This window comes from Rattus norvegicus, chromosome 10 (genome assembly GCF_021556685.1).
Source record: "Rattus norvegicus strain SHRSP/BbbUtx chromosome 10, alternate assembly SHRSP_T2T, whole genome shotgun sequence".
NCBI lineage: Eukaryota > Metazoa > Chordata > Mammalia > Rodentia > Muridae > Rattus > Rattus norvegicus.
Genome location: NC_141543.1, coordinates 75,880,131 through 75,896,581, shown reverse-complemented (window position 1 = coordinate 75,896,581; position 16,451 = coordinate 75,880,131). Strand labels below are relative to the sequence as shown.

At 37.8% G+C, this 16,451-nt stretch overlaps 1 protein-coding gene across 2 annotated transcripts in view; it reads left to right on the top strand.

The window, feature by feature from the left end:
* Usp32 (ubiquitin specific peptidase 32) overlaps positions 1 to 16,451 on the top strand; it is a 148,732-nt gene that overhangs the window by 19,578 nt on the left and 112,703 nt on the right. For both annotated transcript variants that reach the window (NM_001401667.1, XM_087572114.1), the window contains exon 2: positions 12,363 to 12,490. In NM_001401667.1, coding sequence (NP_001388596.1) covers positions 12,363 to 12,490 — 128 coding nt within the window. The remainder of the gene's footprint in view (positions 1 to 12,362; positions 12,491 to 16,451) is intronic.

Here is a 16,451-nt window from a genome sequence, read left to right as displayed (position 1 = left end):
TTCATACCCCATTTTTTTTCCTTTTTCTTTTTTTTCGGAGCTGGGGACCGAACCCAGGGCCTTGCGTTTGCTAGGCAAGCGCTCTACCACTGAGCTAAATCCCCAACCCCCATACCCCATTTTTTAATAGGTTTCTTTGTTTAGACTTGACTGTTGTAGAATTAGCTTTGTACACCAGGCTGGCATTGAACTCACTGAGATTTGCCTCCCTCTGCCTCCTTTTGCCTCCCCAGTGCTGGGAATAAAGGTGTGCACCACCACTGCCCAGCTCTAGCCCCTTTGATTTTTAACTGGGATTTCTTTATTTCTTTAGTGTTTTTTAGTTTTGTTTTTATTTTCCCTTAACAACACTATAAGCAATCTCCAGGACTTTGAATAAATACCTGGTTTTGCTCTGGTAGAATCAGATCTCCTTTTCTTTTTTTGTTTGATACAGTGTTTCACTGTAGCTATGCTAGCCTAAAACTTACTATGTAGCCCAGTCTTCAAACTTGGCTACACAGCTGAAGCTTGGCCTTGACCTTTATTCATATCCATCTGCCTGTGCCTCTCAAGTGCTAGAGTTACAGATGTATGCCACCATACCTAGTTTCTCTTGGGTATTTATATTGGATCTCTTACTAGCTATAATTTTATACTTATGAAAAATAGTTATTTCATTTTGTCTTTTTTTTCCCCCAAGAGCTGAGGACCGAACCCAGGGCCTTACCACTGAGCTAAATTCCCAGTCCCAAATATTTACTTCATAAAGGAATAAAAAGTGTCCTGATGTTTATAATATAACGAAAGGGCGATTCTTTTCTTTTTCTTTTGTTTTGTTTTTTTGAAACAGGGTCTCATATATAGGCCAGGTTTTGAATTTGATATAAAGCCAAGGTTAGCTTGAATGCTATTGATCCTTCTGTCTTTGCCTCTGAAATTCTGGGATAATTGTTTGTCCATCCATGCCCACATTCATTTTTTTTCTTTGTGTGTGTGTGTGTGTGTGTGTGTGTGTGTGTGTGTTGTGTATATATGTGTGTGTGTGTACACACATGCACATGTATATGTATATGTCTGTGTGTGGCTGTCTGTGTCCACGTATTTATGCCTGGCTTTTTTTATGAAGGTGCTGGGAATTCAAATTCAGGTACTCATGCTTGCATAGCATGTGCTCTCCTGAGCCATCTTTCCAGCTCATGTTTCCTTTTATTTTATTTAGTAATATGTTCTTTTTTTTTTTTTTTTGGTTCTTTTTTTCGGAGCTGGGGACCGAACCCAGGGCCTTGCGCTTCCTAGGTAAGCGCTCTACCACTGAGCTAAATCCCCAGCCCCTAGTAATATGTTCTTAATTGGAATAGAATTACATCATTTCCCTCCCCCCTTTTCCACCAGTCTTCTTAGGTATGCTTCCTCCTAACTCACCTCTCAATCCTTCCAAGTTAATAGCCTCGTCGTCGTCGTCGTCGTCGTCGTCGTCATATATATGTTTGCATAAGTTTGTTTCAGGTTGACATAAAACTAGCTTGTGCATCTATATTTTCAGAATTGTAGATACTGGGAATCATAAAAGACTTAACAAATCTTAACAATCATGATCAGATCATGAAGATAGAATTGTCACAAATAAGGTGATGCATTTTGAACTTTTGATCCTCTGCCTCTATTTCCCAAAAGCTGAGATTATAGGCATGAGCACAACACCTGGCTTGGAATGCTTTTTAAAAAGTGAAAAGGTAAGTTAGGTGTAACTTTTGTTATTAATTCTGTTCTGTAGGTTAAAGACACTGAAGACATCCTATTTCACATTTCAGTTAGATTTATAAAGGAATTTGGGCTACTGTTCCCTTCCTCTCTGCTGGAGGAGGTGAAGATACTTGGAAACATAATGCTGCTGAACTGATGAATGTTATGTTGCTGATAGCTTCAGAAGTTTATGAACCAAGAAAATGATAAATCATGTATTTGGTTTGAGAAACTGCGGAAAGCAAGTGAATAAACTAGAAAATGTATCAACATGTTTAATAGTCATCTTCTTGTATTTATTTATTTATTTATTTATTTATTTATTTATTTATTTATTTATTTTTTGGTTCTTTTTTTCGGATCTGGGGACCGAACCCAGGGCCTTGCGCTTCCTAGGTAAGCGCTCTACCACTGAGCTAAATCCCCAGCCCCAAGGACATTTTTTTCAATCATTTTTTAAAATTCTATTTTAGTACCTAAGCATACAGCAAATTTCCTGTGACCGTTAACTAAGTCAGGCCTTTTTTGATTTATGTTCTGTTCTTATAGGCAGTTTTCAAAGATACGATCTTCCTCAGAAATTATTTTGTTAACTTTATAGTGGCATATTTGACATGTTTCAGAATGGGAACTGTCACTCCTATAGAAAAAAATTGTACAACTTGAGAATGTTTCTTTCTGTGCCCTAAAGTTTGCTATTACTATTTCAATTCATTGACAAAGTAGCTTGGTTTTCTGACACAAAGTTCCTAGTCTATATTTTTTTCTTCACATTTTTATATACTAAACAGAATTTGTAACAGGAACAAGGAAGCCAAAGTTTCTTTTAGATTAGTTCAGTTTTTTTATATGATATAGGCAAGCTCAGACCATGCTTGGGAACAGAAATAGAGGCAGATGGATGCTGATGCTCTGTAAGGATGGCATGGCTGGCTCTTTTCGATTACAGATTCCAGTGGTCTGAGAGGTGCAGATAGGGAGCCACAATCCATTCACAGTCGACACTAACCATGTGTGCTGTGGTAAAGCCAAGAGCAACTTCATTTGTCAAGTAGCGAGCTACTTTTAGTTTCCTAGTACAAAGTTTCCTAGTATATAACAACCCTGGCAGCTCTATCTTTGAACATTGAGGCCATGCTATAGAAACTGCTGTATCTTAATTCCTTCTTTGAATTTCAGATGATTTGCTCTGAAATGTTAACTGGAGTGTAATACCAGTGGACCATTTTTACCCTTTTTTGAAAAATAAAAACAGCTCGTTCCCTCCCTCCCTCCCTCCCTCCCTCCCTCCCTCCCTCCCTCCCTCCCTCCCTCCCTCCCTTCTTTCTTTCTTTCTTTCTTTCTTTCTTTCTTTCTTTCTTTCTTTCTTTCTTTCTTTCTTTCTAGATTTATTTTTAGCTGGATGCTGGTGGCACATACCTTTAATCCCAGAATTTAGGAGGCCCAGGCAGGCTGATCTCTGAGTTCCAGAATAGCAAGGACTACACAGAGAAACCCTGTTTCAAAAAACAAAAACAACAGCAAACAAATATTTACTTTTTTAATTTTTATGTGCCTGGATACTTTGCTTCTGTGTTAGTCTGTGTACCACTTGCAAGTTTGGTACCCTTGGAGAGCAGAAGAGGGTATTGGGTCCCCTTGAACTGGAGTGAGTTTGTTGCCAGTTGTGGGTGCTGAGGATTGAACCTGGGGCTTAATGAATGCTGGGTAAGTACTTTACCAACTGAGCAACATCCCCAGCTCTATTTTATTTTATGTATGTTGTGTGTTTTGCCTGCATCTGTCTGTGTACTACAGGCAAAAAGAGGTGTTGGATCCTCTGAAACTGGAAGTTACAGAGAGTTGTGAGCAGTTATATGGGGGTTTAAACTGAACAGGGGCCAAAAGAGCTCTTAACATCTGAGCCATCTCTTGCCGCTGACCCCCCCCCCCCATTTTAAGTGGGTGCTACAGTGCTACAGATTAGAACTCAGGACCCTATGCTTACATAGCAAGTATTTTACCAACTGAGTCATCTCCCTAGCCATAATATCTTTCTTTATAAATGTTTTTTTATTTTGAAATTGTGCTTTTGCCCTTTCTGTAAAAACCTGTGACTATAGAGAAATAACTCAGTGTTCAGAGCATTTGTTGCCTTTTCAGAAGACTCAGACTCAATGCCTAGAACTAACATGGTGGTTTACAACTGTTCCAGGGATCTGACACCTTCTGGCACCAGGTACATACATTCATGGTACACAGGTATAGAAAATATACATATAAGCAGAATACCCATATACATAAAATGAAAAATATTTTTAAAATTATGAGAAAACTATTAACTTTCTTTTTCTTTATCTTTCAATTTCTTCCCCACAAATAACATGGCTGTTGCCTTATTAAGTAGTATACTTCTTTATGGAACTAATTAAGTATGGGAAAAGATTCATATTAATATATTATTATCATTATTTGGATAGGGGTTTCTTTTGCCATAAGTTCCTAAAGAACTCATATAATTTCCTTTTACAAATCCTGTCATGACAGCTTAGATACCTAAGTACTGAAGATAATGGTACTCTGCAAAACAGGAGTGCTATTGCAGAGGGCTTATTAAAAAGAGTTCAACTGTTGGGGTGGTGGTTGTGCATGACTTTAATTCCAGTACTTGGGATTAAACTCTGTGAATGAGTTTGAGGCCAACCTGATCTATAGAGTTCCAGGATGGCCAGGGGTACACAGAAAGACCCTCAAGGGAGAATGGGCTTCCCAGGGATATCAATCAAATAGCCAAACTCAGTAAGACCAGGCACATACCATCACATCAAACAAGGTCAGGAAGAGGCAGCCCCAGTAAGAGAAGTGTCTGAAAGTAGGTAAAAGAGTCAAAGATAGCCTCTCTCCCATTGTTAGGAGCCCCTACAAGAACACCAAGCTACTTAGCCATAGCATACATGCAGACGCCAGACCCCTACAGGCCCCCTAATCTCTGCAAGCCCCCACAAGTCCTGGTCAATTGATCCTATGGGTCCTGTTCTTGTAGCATCTGTGACCTCTCTGGTTCCTCCTATTCTTCCTCCTGATGTGTGACTGTGGAACACTGCATCTCCTCCCATCAGTTGCTAGATGAAGTCTCGGATCTTTGATAATGATAATGGTAGATTCTCTAGTGCAAGGGAAACTCCATGGAATCTATGAGGGTAACCTTAGCAGAGATTCCTAGTAATGAGGGACATAAAGCCTGAACCAGCTACTTTCTGTAATCAGGCAAAGCCTCAAGTGGAGGGACAAAAACCATTCACAAAACCTTCCACCTAGGGGACCTAGAGAGGTGGCTCAGTTAAGAGTATTGGCTGTTCTTCCGGAGAGTCCTGAGTTCAATTCCTAGCAACCACAAGGTAGCTCACAACAACCAACTGTAGTGGGATCTGATGCCCTCTTCTGGTGTGTCTGAAGACAGCGACAGTGTACTCATATAATAAATTTTTTTTTTTTTTTTTAAAAACCTTCACCTACAGTTTGTCCTGCAGAATGTTTTTCGATGTTCAGCTTTTTAAGGTGGGTACTGGAGAATCTTATTTAGGCCCTATGCTTGTGCAGCAAGCACTTTATCTACTGAACTATCTCCGAAACTCCCCCAAATCCTTTCTTTTTTTTTTTTTTTGGTTCTTTTTTTCGGAGCTGGGGACCGAACCCAGGGCCTTGCGCTTCCTAGGTAAGCGCTCTACCACTGAGCTAAATCCCCAGCCCCCCCAAATCCTTTCTTGAAGCAGGTCTTCTTTGTAGCACAGAATTCTTTGCATTAGCCTCCAGAGTGCTGGGATTACTGGTATCTTATCCCAGTTTCCTTCATATCTTTTGTTTAATGTTTTCTGTGCATTATTTACTTTTTAAAACTTCGTTAAGTTTCTTAGCTTCTGTTTTCTTTTGGTAAAACATGTTCTAGAACAGGAACCCCATTGAATTTTTCTCTTTTGTTACCAGAAGATGAAAAGAATGGGAAGTAGTGGATTCCTTACCTCTGTAGGCTTTCTTTTTCAAAATGTCAACTTTTCCATTATGGAATATTTTGTATATCTACGAGCATCAAACATTTTAATAGAACATCAAAGTAAGATTTAGTTTTTCTGTAGGTTCTAGAGTTATTGAAAAAATTTGGTGGGAAGGGACAGGGAAGAGAGGAAGGAGGGCAAACTGTGGTTGGGATGTAAATACGATTTTCTGTTGTCTGTCTGTTTATTATGACAGGATCTTGCTACTTAGTGCTGCATGTTCTCAAGTTTGCTTTGATGCTCCTGCCTCTGGTTCCCTAGTGCTGAAATTACGATTTGCACGACTAGGCCAGGTTTTTCCCTGTTGATTTATAAAAAAATTTTGTCATGTGAGTTTCCATTTTTTTTTTTTTTCTTTTTTTGGTCTTTTTTTCGGAGCTGGGGACCGAACCCAGGGCCTTGTGCTTCCTAGGCAAGCGCTCTACCACTGAGCTAAATCCCCAGCCAGTGAGTTTCCATTTTCCAAGATAGTTTCTTCATCTGTATTCCCTTTGCACTTTGCATTATGTTCCTTATTACTTTGTATAAACTTGTGTTATGTTACCATGCATTTGAACTCTAGTGCCCTTCTTCTAGCAGACATGTCCAACCCACTGCTCAGGTTAGCTGTGGATGAAGCCCATCATGAACTTGTAAATTTCCTGTAAAATTATGTTTTGTGAAGAAAAATCAGTTGGCAACTCTAATGTGAAGTTCTTAAGTATGACCTTTGTATTGTTTGGTTGGGGCAGGGGTGTTGGACATCAGTTCTTTTAGATACTCATCAGGTGATTGTCATTGTATAGCAGGGAAAGATCTATTGAAATAGTTGTGGTCATTTCACAATGTATGCATACCTAAAGAAAAGGGGAGCTACTAGACTAAAGAGATAAAGGCATAACAGTGGCTGACTTGGAATAAGACTCAGATTATTGACATTTATCTTTGTAGCTCCCATAGCGTCCAACATACTATTGCCAATTATGATTTGACAAAATCTATTCATTTTTGTGGTATCTAGGCTACTCTGAATGTAATTTAGTTTACTTTTTTTTTTTTTTTCCTTAGATAGGGTTTCACTCTGGCCCAGAGTGGCTTTGAACTCCAGATCCCTCTGCCTGTAATTTCCCCAATGCTGGGATAACAGGGATGCACTACCATGTCTGGCTTGAATAACTTTTGTAGCAGAAATTACCTGACTTCAAAATTGTGATGTGCCTTTAGGAAAAAACAAACAAAAACAAGGTCTTACAATGTAGCCTTGGCTGTTTACTAGAACTCATTATATAAACCAGGAAGGCCTTGAAGATCTGCCTGCCTCTATCTCCAGAGTGCTGGGATTAAAAGCATAGACTACTAAAATGTAAGACCAATGACCTCTTCTTTTCTTCTTTGATGCATGCTAATTGCTTGTGGTAGTTTTTTGTTTGTTTTATGGTGTTGAGAACTGAACCTAGTGCCTTTGATAGCTTTCCTACATAGCTTCTCTACCACTGAGCCAATACTAGCTTGTAAAATTTATTTTTTAAAGGTTTATTTATTTATTATATATAACTACACTGTAGCTGTCTTCAGACACACCAGAAGAGGGCATCAAATCTCATTACAGATGGTTGTGAACCACCATGTGGTTGCTGGGATTTGAACTCAGGACCTCTGGCTGAGCCATCTCTTCAGCCCTGTAAAATTTATTTTTTTCTTTCTTTTTTTTTTTTTTTTTTTTTTTTTTTTTCCGGAGCTGGGGACCGAACCCAGGGCCTTGCGCTTCCTAGGTAAGCGCTCTACCACTGAGCTAAATCCCCAGCCCCGTAAAATTTATTTTTTGAAGGGAGATTCATTTACTATTTTGTGGACTGTTAGTTTTTGTTTAGTGTTGTGAGTGTTCAGTGATGCAACTTAACTTTTTTTTTTTTTTGGAGCTGGGGACTGAACCCAGGGCCTTGTGCTTGCTAGGCAAGCGCTCTACCACTGAGCCAAATCCCCAGCCCCACAACTTAACTGTCTTTACAGCACTCCTGTTTAAATCTAAAATGATGAATTCGTTCTTTACAAACTTATGACGTGTGTGTGTGTGTGTGTGTGTGTGCGCAAACATTCAAGGAGGCCAGAAGAAGACTTTGGGTTTCCTGTTCTATCACTTTCTGCCTTGTTTTCTAGAGATAGGGTTATACTCATTGAACCTGGAGCTATCGAATCTGGAGCTCCACCAACAACCAGCAAGTCTCTCAGTCCCTTTCCCTACCTTGGTGCTGAAAATACAAGTGAATGGGTAGTTATGCCTGTATTTTTACATGGGTACTGCAGATTAAAATTAAGTTCCTCAGACTTGTGCAATAAGTGCTCTTATTCATTGAGCCAATGCTGACTCCTTCCCTCTTTGTAAAAGTTAAGTTTTTATTTAGTTACTATTGCGTGTGTGTATATATGATGCATGGGGTGTAAGGTTTGTGCACACATGCCATTTGCATGTGGAGATTAGAGAACAACTTCATTGAATTGCTTCTTTTCCTTCCACCATGTGATCCTGGGATTGAACTCAGATCATCAGGCTTGATGGCAAATGCTGAGCCATCCCACTGGACCCTGGCCTTTCTCTTTTTGATACTCCTCTTTTGCTCTTTCTTTTTTTTCCCCTTTCCTTTATTTCAGTGTTTGTTTTGAGGTACTGCTGTGAATTCAACCTACATTCTTATGCATGCGAGGCAGGAGCAATTACAGACTTAAATTCTGAATTTCAAGCCCTAAAAATTATCTTCTCAGTCCCTAAATGAATGTTTGTTTGTTTGTTGAGACAGAATCTTGTTTTATATTCCTGACTGGCTTAAACTGTCTGTAGACCAGACTTCTCTCAAACTCACGGAGATCCACCTGCTTCTACTTTCTGAGAGCTGGCATTAAAGGCATGCACCACTATACCTGCCAAACCAACGAACATTTTATGCATTTTCTGTCTGCTGATTGATAAAATGTTTATGTCCAATTTTTGTAAAGAAAAATTTAATTTTCAATGAATTTGGATCTATGGCAACATTTTAGTGTCTGTAAAATATTTTGAGTACATCCAATAATTTATTTGATCTTTTTGTTGATGGGACATTATTTGCTTATTATAAACACTTTAAAAGGTTTCCATATACATTTTATTCTCCATTATTAGTGAATACATTATTATTCATCAGTTTGATGTCATCAACACACAGTGGGGGTTGAAACCAGGGTCTTTAGAGTACTAGTTAAGCACTCTATTGGTAAGCTGTAGTCCCATCACAAGCATGCTGGTTTTTGAACAGAAACTAATAGCTTTTCAAATAATTTTTAACCAACAATAGACAATTGCAGTATTATATTCTAATATAATATTCTAGTTTATTTTGTCTCCACTAGATCAGAAGCAACTTAATTTATTACTAAAGCCATTGATGAGTTAGATAGCTTGAAGAAATATAATAGTTCTAGTAGCAAAGTTTTCTAATTACTATAATTAATGAGATGAGTTTTGTTCTATAATCTGTTTCCACATCTAGAAATAAAATACTGAGTTGGTGTGTTGTAGATGCTTGTAGATTTGATTCCTGGTGAACTACAGTTTAGAAATTATTTGAATTATATTGGCTTTTTTTTCTTTTCTAATCATTGTGTCACATGTTGTTGAACCTGGAACCCTCCCTGCATATGACAAACATTTATTGAGTGATTAGCTGTGTGCCAAGCTCTTTCCATCTTTATCTTGCTGGCCATTTCTGCCTTGGAGCTGCTTATCAGGAACTTCTTTCTGGCCTTTGGAGAACATGTTTTTAGGTTCGCTGTACTTTTCATTATCATTTTGCCATTTTTTCATTTCCTCCTTTTCAGACATTGTAAATTTTGGTTTCTTTCAGTTTTATGTTTTTTACCCAGTGTTTTAGTTATCTTTATGCCAAGGACAACCAATAAACCTTTCTAACTTTATACTCAAGGAATTGAAAAGCAAATGTAATTTCCCAAAGTTACCATTGTCTTTCCCAGAGGTGCCTTTTTAGTTTGACTTCTTCTTTTGCCTTCCTTCAAGTTTCCAAGGGTGGAAACTTAGTGTTGCTCTAGACCGCTTCTATTCTCAGAACAAATTTTCTGTCTCCTCGTCTAATAATGGTCTGTTTTTTGCTCTCTCCTGCACTGTTTCTGAGTGAAAGTTCTGCACTTCATGCCTTGTTTCCAGTTGGTTTAGAGTTTGTCTGAGTCGTATCGCTCCCTCTTAGTAAAGTAACTGTAGCTTGATCTTCACGGTTATAGACATCATCTCCCTGCCTCTTTTTCTCCTCCTCCTCCTCCTTCTTCCTTCCTTAGCCCTCCTCCTCCTCCTTTCTTCTTCCTCTTCTTTCTTCCTCCTCCTTCCTCCTCCTCCCCACTCCTCATCTTTATTTGCTTAAGCCTGCCTTATGTTGCCATAGTACAGCATATGGTATATTCCACACAGCAATGTAAAATGTTCCCTCTGTTTAGGATGCTCTTGACCCTTTTACATGGCTTTACTTTAATCATCTTCTGCATCTAGAAGTCTTTGTTTCTTCCGATTTGAGCCAAAGGCAACCATTTTTGTATCTTTATTGGAACTGTTACACATTTCTCTTTTAATTAATTCATCTTATTAATTTTTATTAATTTTTTTTGTCAACTTGATTCAAACTAGGGTCATCTAGGAAATTCACTTCAGAAAGTGCTTCTGTTCTTTTGGCTTGTGTGGAAGCCTGTTGGGAATTTTCCTGATTAATGATTGATAATGATGATATGAAGGCCCAGCAAACTATGTAGGTTGTGTTACTGTGGACAGGTGGTCTTGAGTTTTATAAAAACTGAGCAACCTGTGGTTGGCGAGCCAGTAAACTGTGTTCTTCTGCCTCAATTCTTGCCCCCAAGGTTTCCTGCCTTGAGTTCCTGTCCTGGATTCCTTTGATGATCCCATGGAAACCAGATTAAACCCTTTCTCCATGTTCCTTTTGGACATGGTATTTTATCATAGTAAGAGAAACCAAACAAAGACAGTGCCAGTGCATGATATGTGCTGGCAGGCAGTCTATGCTCCACATCTTGGGTCAAGGTTAGAGGACAACCTTGTGGAGTTGATTTTCTACTTCCACCTTTATTTGCATAACTGCAGAGCTCTAAGGTTACCAGGCTTTTGCAGCGAACACCTTTACACAATAAACTATATCACTAGCCCTTCTTTGTTTGTTTAGACAAAGGTTGTGGTATAACCTAAATGCCTTAAATGCCTAAAGTAATAGGATGCATAATTTAAATAGACAGACAGACAGGTAAGTAGATAGAAATGTGTGTATATGTAGTATATGCCTATTTGTATTAGGAGTGCTTACCTCTTTTTGTGCCAGAGGAGAGTGTCAAATGTCCTTTTCTCTCACTTCCTACTTTCTTATTTTGCTCTAGGGTCTCACTGAACCTGAACCTTACATTTTTCTGGCCAGCAAGCCCCAGTGATCCTTTGTTCTACCAACCGCAGTACTGGGGTTACAAAAGTATTTGTATATAGGTGCTGGGATCTGAACTTCCTCTTGATTGTTTAGCAATGCTCTTAACTTTTTAGACTAGTTCTGAATATATATTCATTATATATTTATAAATAATATATTAATATATAATATATATTCATAATTAGATTAAAAGAATTTTTAAAAATTATTATGTGTGTAGGTTTGTGCATGTGAGTACAGGTGTGTCGACTCACCTGATAAGGTACTAGGAACCTTTATATGTTCTTTTTTTTTTTCTTTTTTTTTTCTTTTTCTTTTTTTCGGAGCTGGGGATCGAACCCAGGGCCTTGCGTTTGCCAGGCAAGCGCTCTACCACTGAGCTAAATCCCCAACCCCCCCTTTATATGTTCTTAACCATTGAGCCATCTCTCCAATTTTAAATTATTAGTATCATCTGTTTATAACTTTTTGTGTATGCATGAAATAGCCAGAATCTAAATTGGAGACTGTTGAAATAATACACTATTCTTACAAAGGAAATGTGTATGTTGATGCCCAGAAGCATTGATACTAGAATCAAATGCTTGTTTGTGTGAAATATATGCTATTTTTTGTTTTCCCTGGCCTGAAGATTCTATGCATAAAGTTTTGTCTTCTTATTTAAAATAAAAATTTATGTGTATGGGTGTCCTCTCAGACCGGAATTATAATTTTGTGGGCCGCCATGTGATTGCTGGAAATTGAACTCAGGACTTAATGGAATAGTAGTCAGTGCTCTTAACCACTGAGCCATCTCTCCAGCCCCACCCCCCTTTTAAAAACATATTTTTATTGTTTTTTTGTTTTGTTTTGATGTAGGGTTTCTCTGTGCAGCTCTAGCTTTCCAGAAACTCATTGTGTAGGCAGGCCACACTGGCCTCAGACTCAGATCTCCTTTCCTCTAGGATGAAAGGTGTATGCTACTATGTCTACTCCTGTCCCCCCCACACCCCTTTTTTAAAAGACATTCCATGTAGCTGGAGTTGGCCTCAGACTCCATTCTTCTCTCAGCCTCCAAGTACTGGGTTTATAGGTGTGTGCCCTCATCTGACTGTGAGGAGCTGGGTTTTGAAAGCCTTTTTTCTTTCTGGTTTCTTACCCATCTTCTGTTTCTGATTTGTAGTTACAGATGTTGAGCTGAAACGACTCAAAGATGCCTTCAAGAGGACCTGTGGACTCTCATATTACATGAGCCAGCACTGCTTCATCAGGGAAGTGCTTGGGGATGGAGTCCCTCCTAAAGTTGCTGAGGTAATCTCTGTGGTGCAGCCTTTCTCTCATAGTTGTCCACCAGCTTAAATTTAAGTGTTTTTTTTTTTTTAATTTCAGGTTATTTTACTTCTTCTCTGATATTAAATGTTTTGTTTTGAGAGAGGGTCTGGTAACTCAGACTGGCTTCCCACTCACTGTGTACCTAAGGCTGCCTTGAACTTGTTATGCTCATGCTTTCATCTTCTGAAGCTGGGTTTACAGGTGTAGCCTGCCCTCCCTGTGTTCTTGTCCTTTCTGCCTTTAAAATTCTGCAGGAGTCTCCTCTTAAAATATTTCATCTTCCTTACAGTTGTTTTTCTTGCTGGGTGGGTAAGAACTAAGTCCTTGTTTAGATGTGTTTTATTCTTGAAGGTTAAATGGGAACGCTCTACAGCCAGCCACACTTTTGTTTTTTGGTGCTTTTGCAACTGATAAATAATTATATGAATTGTTTATATGATTGTTTTCTTTTTTAAATGTCATCTGTGACATTTAACTTTTATGTTGTATGTTTTACAAATTTTGTATTGAATAAAAAGTTGAGTCCTTAAATCTTGTAAATAAAATAAGAACTTATTAGAACATACTTAAATTCTTATTTAAATCGTAAAATGTTTAAATAAAAATAAAATAGGCTTCCTGGTGGTGATGGCACATGCCTTTAATCCCAGTGTTAAGGAGATAGAGGCAGGGGGCTGGAGAAATGGCTCAGTGGTTAAGAGCACTGACTGTTGGGGTTGGGGATTTAGCTCAGTGGTAGAGCGCTTGCCTAACAAACGCAAGGTCCTGGGTTTGGTCCCCAGCTCCAAAAAAAGAAAAAAAAAAAAAAAGAAAAAGAAAAAAAAGAAGAGCACTGACTGTTCTTCCAGAGGTCCTGAGTTCAAATCCCAGCAACCACATGGTGGCTCAAACCATCTGTAATGGGATCTGATGCCCTCTTCTGGTGTGTCTGAAAGCTACAGTGTACTTATATATAATAAATAAATAAATGTTAAAAAAAAAAATAGGAGGTAGAGGCAGGCAGATCTCTGTGAGTTTGAGGTCAGCCTGGTCTAGAGCATTAGTTCTAAACCAGCCAGGGCTATTTAAAGAAACCCTGTCTTAAAAAAACCAAACAAACAGATAAACAAATAAGCTAAGCTTGTAACCATTCTCTTTCTACAAATAATATTATTTTCTAGTTATGGACACAGCTACATTGTTAGTCTAAGTATGACTAAGATTAAAATTTATAAAACAATAAAAGTTATAATAGGAATTTTGAGCTTGATATAACATGGAACTTTTAATTTCTGCTATTATTTTGTTTTTAGCCATTTTTTTAGGTTATTTTATTTTAGGTATATGAACATTTCGCCTGAATGTATATATGTATAGTATATGTATGCCTAGTGCCTATGGAGGCCGGAAGAGGATGCTGGGTTTCCTGGAACTGGAGTTATAGGTAGTTGTCAGCCACCATGTGGGGGTTGGGAATTGAATCCAAGTGTTCTTAACCATTGAGCTATCCTTTCAGCCCTTTGCTTTTAAAATAAACTTTGTTTTTTAAAAAATGGCAAATAAGGGCTGGAGAAATGGCTCAGTGGTTAAGAGCACTGACTGCTCTTCCAGAGGTCCTGAGTTCAAATCCCAGTACCCACATGGTGGCTCACAACCATCTGTAATGAGATCTGATGCCCTCTTCTGTTGTGCCTAAGACAGCTACAGTGTACTCATATATATTAAATAAATAAATAAATCTTTTAAAAAAATGGCAAATAAATAAATCATATATTTTAATTAAGTAACATTTATATTTCTAAACTATGTTCTATACTTTGGTCATTTAATAGATTATTACATTTGGTTTTTATTTTGTTTTTAAAGATTTTTATTTATTTTATGTGTATGAGTACACTGTAGGTGTCTTCAGACACACCAGAAGAGGGCATTGGATCCCATTACAGATGGTTGTGAGCCACCATGTGGTTGCTGGGAATTGAGTCAGTGCTCTTAATTGCTGAGCCGTCTCCCCAGCTCTAGTTTTTGTTTGCTTGCTTGTTTGTTTGTTTGTTTGTTTTTAATGTTATAGGGTTTTTTGGTTGAGGATATATGTCGTTTTATACCTCCTTACATGTTTGTTTATTGCATCTCTTTACATTGTTTATTGGGTTCTGTTTTAGTATGGGTTCCTATAGCTCATATTCTTGCTTTCTTTTCATAAGTTTGTCTTGAGTACTGGTATAGTACAAAAATATTGACAAGCAATTTAATATTACAGTATGACCTGCCAATTAGAAAAAGGGACATAGCCAGGTATGGTGGTGCCTGCCTTTAACCCTAGTACTTGAGAGGCAGAGGCAAGTGAATTTTTTGACAAGGACAGCCAGGCCTAGGTAGTGAAACTGTTTCAAAAAATAAAACAAAATAATGAAGGGACTTAAAGTTCACAGTAATGAATAGAAAATGTTTCCAAATTCAAAGATTGTTTAGCTGTTTTTCTTCTCAGCTCTTTTGTTTAAAATCAGAACCGGCACGGGAGAAATTTAGGTCACATTATACAATTTCTTTGGATTGTGTATAAACATCTATCTGTATACATACATATGTACCTAAAAGCAGATTCGTGTCCATTTTTAAATTGGATTGTCTTTTTATTGGAGTGTAAGACTAAATATAGTCTTTTTTATATATGTTGCTTGCAGACATTTTCTCCCATTCTTTAGGTGATTTCTCATTCTCTCAGTGGTGCCTTTTGAATCGCAAAACTTAAAATTGGTGAAGTCCATTTATCACTTGTGCTGGTTCTTTTTTGTTTACCAAACCATTGCTTTACCTAAGATCTACTCCTGTATTCCTTAAGCGTTTTATGGTGTTAACGTTCATGTATTTAGTGCTAACTTTTGTATATTGTGTAAGTCCAAGTTCATTGTTACACATGTAGATGTGCAGTATCAGGACTCCTTGTTGAATAGATTATTCCTTCTTCATTGAATTGTTCTGATAGGGTGGGTGAGATGGCTCAGCAGCTAAACTCACTTGAATTGTCCTGATACACTCGGTGACTCTCAGTTGACGGAAAGTATAAACTAAAACCTTTATGAACTATAGCTCTTGTTTGTTTTTTCAAAATCTTTTACCAGTACTCCATTGTCTCCCTGTCCCCACACAATCTTGGTAATGGTAATTTTGTAGTTTGTTTTAAAGTCAGAAGGAAAACATCATTCTTTCAACTCTGTTCTTGTAGTGAAAGATGGTTTTGCCTATTCTGCATTCCTTGCATTTCCATAAGAATTTTAGGATCAGCTTACAGTTTCTGCAATACTAAATTACTAGACTAAAGTTTAGGGGCTAGATGTTATATTTATATTGTAAAATTTCCATATGACCCTTTATATCTTCTTTCTATGATGTGACATTCGTCTTCCTGCTTATTTTAAGAGTATTTGCCTTAATTTTTTTGGCCATGTTTCTGACAGACTCTTTAAAGTTCTTGTCTAATAACTAGAGTATCTGTGTCAGCAGTTTGTTGGTACCTGTTATTATTTCCTAAATGGCTATAAATTTTCTTGGTTCTTTTGTACTGAGGAATTTTGAATTACAGTCTAGACATTTGGAATGTTTAGAGACTCTGGTTCTTGGAAATATTAACACGTTTTATCAAAGTATGATGACAGTGGACTTAGGCTGTAACTTCTTGTCATCATTGTTTTTTGTTTTTTTTAAATAATGTCAGTTATATTTCAAAGTCTATGTGTCCCCATTTAGATTTATCTCACAATGGCTAGTATAGATTCAATTTTAGTTCAGACTGGTTTGCCTTTTAGGATTTAGTCAGAGCCAGGAGTTACAAAATAATCTTCTCACGCTTCTTTAGAGAGATGGAGACTTACTTCTCTAGCTTGTTGTGCTACATACTTGAGTTTGTCTGTATTCAAGGAGGAGGTATAGGAGGAAAGAAGACAGAGAGGAATGAGGAAAC